At 28.1% G+C, this 5,942-nt stretch overlaps 1 protein-coding gene across 1 annotated transcript; it reads right to left on the bottom strand.

The window, feature by feature from the left end:
* Positions 1 to 1,127: 1,127 nt before the first annotated feature.
* Positions 1,128 to 2,244, bottom strand: LOC149513369 (putative F-box protein At1g32420). The gene is made up of 2 exons (XM_089748648.1): positions 1,536 to 2,244; positions 1,128 to 1,486 (listed from the first exon to the last, which is right to left on the bottom strand). The coding sequence occupies exons 1-2, from the start codon at positions 2,242 to 2,244 to the stop codon at positions 1,128 to 1,130; spliced, it is 1,068 nt and encodes a 355-aa protein (XP_089604774.1).
* Positions 2,245 to 5,942: the final 3,698 nt, after the last annotated feature.

The raw sequence follows: 5,942 nt of genomic DNA, 5'->3' as shown, positions 1-5,942 counted from the left end.
AATAGATGAAAATAAGTATAAAATATGTAATTTGTAATTTTTTATTTGTCGAAATAAATAAAATAAATAAAATAATTTTTATATGTTTTAATTGACCTATTGACTTGTTCTGTCATTTTTCATTATTTTTCTAATTTTTATAATTTTTCAATTTCCCATGAGATATCATCATATCTCATAACCTTAAAACAAGGTTGATAAATTGTGATCTTATTATAGACAAACTCATATATATATATATATATATACATATATATATCATGACAGTTTTCTCTTTATTATAGGTCGTGGATCATACAATACACCGACTTCATCAAGCAAAACGGAGTTGTCTTGTCAATCGCTGAGTAGCTGTATACCTTTCTTCTTCGGTGTATACTCATCATCAGAAGCTGGCTCTGAAGTTTCTCATGGTATGAAAAGAAAAGGAATGCAGCTGCAAGAGATATCATTTCTGGAAAGTTTGAAAACTTTACACACCTAGTGGCAAGTATTCTGGTTTTGCATTCTCATTTTTGCTACATGCTGTTATATTGTGATGTACATGGATTCTTTACATAATTTAATATTTTTATCTTTCATTAAATTTCTAGATCTAATCAGTTTAAATACGACAAAAAAAAATAAAAAATATATGTATAAAGTGACTAGGTACAAACAAAAAGATCGATTATTTTGCAATTTAGAACTTTCAGCACTGCAATTGAACACTAAAATTTATCCCCCTGCATTGACAAATTGCACCGATGATCAAATTTGTTTAATGCTTACATTCAGAACAATCTACTTTCACCAAAATGTCAGAAAATCGTTTTTTTCTTGCAAAAAATCTATGCGTACCACCCATGATCCAAGAGGTTCTCTAGCCCAAGCACATGAAAAATTTGAGAACCAAAGATACCTTCTTCAAAAAATATGCACCCTGTTGCAATGGAATAACTGAAGAACAAAATGTAGTTCAAAAGCAAAGGCTTATAAATCAGAACGTTCTTTTTTACATAACATGCATAAACATGTCCTTACAGCAGTTTGAGAAAATTGAAAACGTTGTATAAATCTAAACAAAAGAAGATGTAGGTAGACTGCAAGAAAGGTTGGAGCTTAAACCCGTTGGCATTGGAACCAACTCATTTGCTTGTCATAGCAACAAAACTCTCCTTATAAGTGTAAACCCGAAGAAGATCCTGCCAACCTCCCCTTACTTTAATCCCCAGCTCCTCGCTGAATTCCTCGGTCTCAAGGTCATAAAGCAATAACCGTCCACTTACAGATTCTAGGAATACCTTACCATTCTCCCAAAACCCAAACGTCCTTTGAACTACAAAATGAGGTTCAAGCTTCAAAAGTATGGTCCATTGCCCATAATCATTCAACAGCCAAACCTCATTACTTCTTAGACCTCTATCCGTCATCTCAATATCCCATAAAGAGATACGATCATCATGTAACGGAAGCAACTTCCCAAGTGATTCAGGACAAGGTGACTCTATCAATTGAAAAACTCCAGCGCCCCAAATAAAATGCAAGGATCTTACTGTTAATGAAGCTTGGGCCATTCTCAACAAACTTGTACGCATTCCAGTAGTAAACACCATTTACACATGCGTTATTGGAGCTGTAACAAATAGATAGGTTTTGAAAGAACTGAACATCTTCCTCTTTTAATACTCTCCATGAATCAGTGATCATCCTGTAAACAGCATAGTGAGTTGTTCCTGCCATATTCTTCTCCAAATCCAAATAATGACGCATATAAATCACCTTGTAATCATTGGACAAAGGATACAATCCAAATCCAAGAATATGTACATAAGTTTCTACCTTCGTTGGAATGTTTTGATTACATCCAGGTAGAATTTTAAACTCTCTTGTGGCGGGATTCCATAGAGTTATGCGAGAATTCTTATGATCACATAAACAAAATATACCATTATACACATAAAAGTCAAAAACATAGAGATCAGCAATATGAGAGGGCAATTGTTGGTGCAAACCATGGTAAGAAACAAGGGTTTGATCAACAAACAAGCGCATAACAATATTATCATTGTTATCATCGTGATAATAAACAAGACACTTATTCATTTTGGTAATGCTAAGATGCTGAGAAACAAAGCTGGGATTTTGAAAGAGATCACACCAAGTTTTTGCCACACACTTGAAACGAATGATAGACTTGATAGGCAATTTTAAGAGAATCTCAATCAATATATCTGCAGACCAATCTTCATTGCTCATCGCCATTAATCCAACTCTGATTCTTTCTCTATATCTCAATCTGCCACTAAATCCCAAACTGAAAATTGAGAGAAAACAGATTGTTTAGTTTAATTGATAACACTACAAGGTTTTTGACAATCAATAAAGGAATAAAAACCAAAACTTAAAAAGATAAAAGAGACTTACAGTCAATTTGATTGAAGCTTAAGAACAAATGAAAATAACACAAGAATGCATTTACATGTAATGAAATATTCCCAAAAAATAAAAGATCTGAGTGGATTTTTCTTTCCAAATTAATAAAAAACCTAATTTGACGTTAAAAAAATTAATACGAAGAAAAGCATATCGGTAAAGCGTAAGCCACAATTTTACAAACAAAACCACCCATCTCCGTGTCAGGATTTATTAAGACAACTGTGTGCTTGTGGCCCAAGACTGCCTGGATTTCAAGAAGAATACTGTGTGCCTGTAGCCCCAACACTAAAATAATAATAAAAAAAAAACAAAGAAAACTGTGATTGGGCTAATGAAGGGAGACTTACAAATTGGTGTGGTGGAATGAGAATAGTGATGGGTTACTACTATGATCAATAATATTTGTAAGGAAATGTTAAATTGTGTCAAAGAGGAAATTGCTTTTACTTTTTTTTTTTTTTTGCCCTTAATGTTAACCAACGGCCAGTGTGTAAAAACAAAGCCAGCTGAAAGAGTTGTCCTGCATTTCCTTTTTTTTTTCTCCTCTGCCATTTTTTATTCTTTTTTTAGTATTTTTTTTCAATTTTTTTAAATATAAATAATCTCTAACACTTCCTTAAAAATAAAAATATTTTTATTTTTATCAAATGTCATTGGTTATGGTATGTTTATTTTTTTATTTGGTTTTGATAAAAATTTTGAAAGTCAAATAATCTAATTCTTTTACTTAAATCAAAGGTTAAAATGACCAATGATTTCAAATTTTTTCTAACCTGAATGATCCAAAATCTCCATTTGGAAATTTTATATTTAATACTTTTAGTTTCTACTGTCCATCAATAAACATAAGTTTTTTTATTACAAAAATATAATTTCTTTAAGTTTACACAATTTTTATAATATATTGAGGAAAATTCTACGCTTTGCATGATGTCCTATGTAAAAATCTTATACCACATTCAAGTATCAAGTTTTAGCATAAAACCAAGAATCCGATTTTGTTAAGAGACGTACGAATTAGGAATATATATATATATATATATATATATATGGTTTTACCACTATGTACACAAAACTAAGCTATTTTGCTTTATTTTTATATGAGAAGATTAATATATACAAAAACAATTTCAATACCTTTTGTAAGCTCAAAAAATTTTACATTATAATCTCATAATAATATAATGACCCATAGTTTAGGGTAAAAAAATTTAATGTATAATAAACATGCACATATAATTAAACATTATGTACATATACGTATATGTATATATATTTTATTTATGATGTACATATGTTTCATCATTGTCAACGTAAAAGTTAAACCATTTTGTCTTTTTTCTTTTAATTTTTTAAGATTTTAAATTTTTTTTTATATATTTTTAGGATTGACAAAAATTGGATGATCGAGTAAGATAAAATTTTGAAATCTCTAATTGCTGTCACATATGGTTTATGGAATAGAAAAAATTGTTTGGTAATTAAATTTTCATAAAAATAGATAAAAATAGGCATATCATAACATTTGATATTTGATAAAAAAATTTATATATATTTTTTTATCAAACTTCTACGAGGAAAACATTAACCATACAAAAACTAGTGGACCAAAAACTATAAAATAGTTTTTGATATAAGGTGATCACTCCAAAAATTGTAGTGATCTACACACGGTGATTAGTTTACTTTATTTGATATAAGCTCGTTGATTCTACATAATAGTAATCTTTGATCATCAAGAGTGATCATATTATTGCCTAAAGGGTGATCTAATTTTCACATAAAAAGGTAAAAAAACTTTTGTTGTGAAATGATATATAAAATTAATTATAATTAATTTTACCCATTTAATATGTAAATAAAAAACTTGCTACATCTTAAAACTGTATTTATTTTATATTATAAATTTTTATATTTTCAAATTACTATTCATTATAACAAGTTCAAAATAATTTGCATATATATTTTTTATTTTTTAATATTTTATATATAATATAGTTTTTTATTTTTCTTTTATTATGAATTTAATAGATTGGTTTTATTTTATAATTTAAATATTTCTTTACATAATTTATATTATAAAAATCAATTTACCTATCAACAAATATATTTAATAATTTAATAATTTTTTATAAAATAAATAAATATTACTAATATTTTACAAATTATTATCTTTAAACAACCTTAAAATTATTAATTTGTATAACTATTACAATGTGTGTGGTTATTTTTGTACTTTTAAACAAAATAATGTTTGATTTTTAGTAATATCAAATATAGAGAGTTTAATTCGTAAGAATTAATAATTGTTGATTGAACAAAGTGATTTTAAATCAAGAGTGTTAATATCATTTTGGCAATAAGATCACCTTGGTAATTATATTACTATGGTGATCTTGCAACAAAATGATATCCAAAAAAAAGAAAAAATAAGGTAACTTTCTTTTAATACATAAAAGGTCAGAGTTTGAATATAAGGGATAGGATCGCACATGCTGGGATTTAAATACCAGACTACTGATGTCACATTTTAAAAGTTATTGTATGAACTATTTGAGTTAAGCTACAGATTCTAATTGTAACTATTTTCTTGATAAAAAAATCAGAACATTTTTTTTAATAACTATTTCCACCAAGGTAGCAACCACTAGTTATTTTTATTGCATCACCTTAATTTGTAAATCCCCTTTAAATGAAACTTAATCGTAAAATCAAACATGTCATTTGTTTCATTTAGCAAGATGAACAAATCTACTTTATAATTTTAAAAAATTACTGAATTTGTTGCCTTTTTGTTTTCTAATTTTCATGAATTAAAATGATCAAAGTGAAAAATATATGTAAGAATTGTTGGGAATAATGACTCAAGTCCTATAAGAAATATGTTTGAAATTAGTTAGATATTACTTAATGAACAAGAAAACATGCAATAGAAGAATTTTAAAAGAAAAGAGATTCTTGATAGACAAGTATGTATGCTTATAGATAGGTTGAGTCTTTTTAGGGTTAGGTAGGGATGTAGATGATATATTAGTAGTACTCGCAAGCTACTTAGGTTCAATTTGAATAAAATTTGAATTCGATTCGGTTATTATCGAGTCGAGCTTGAATTTGAGTAGCTTGACTTATCGATCGAGTTGAGTTCAAATATTCTTATACTTAGCTTGAGTTGCTCGCCAACTTAATCGAGCTTTTATATTTTAATTATTTTAATCGATAAAATATCTTAAACTTGAGTTCGAGCTCAAGCATAAATAATCAAGCTTTTATCGAATATAAGAATCAAATTTATTTTTACATGTCAATCAAGCCTAATCGAGTGAGCTTGAGTGGCTCGATTTCTATCTTGAGTTGATGAAACTAAAAAAATAAAACTTGATTGAGTTTGAATCGAGTTTCGAGCATCGAATTTGGAGTCGAGCTTGAGCTTGAGCTTAATACTTTTTTGACTTAAACTCGATTAATTACATCCTTAGGGTTAGGTACGAGAGAAAAAAAAGTAAAAGAGCAATAAGATTTTATGG

This window comes from Durio zibethinus, chromosome 19, assembly GCF_047325235.1.
Source record: "Durio zibethinus cultivar Kanyao isolate XHJ-2024 chromosome 19, ASM4732523v1, whole genome shotgun sequence".
NCBI lineage: Eukaryota > Viridiplantae > Streptophyta > Magnoliopsida > Malvales > Malvaceae > Durio > Durio zibethinus.
Note: the sequence above shows the minus strand (reverse complement) of the source record. Positions and strands in the feature narration are given on the sequence as shown.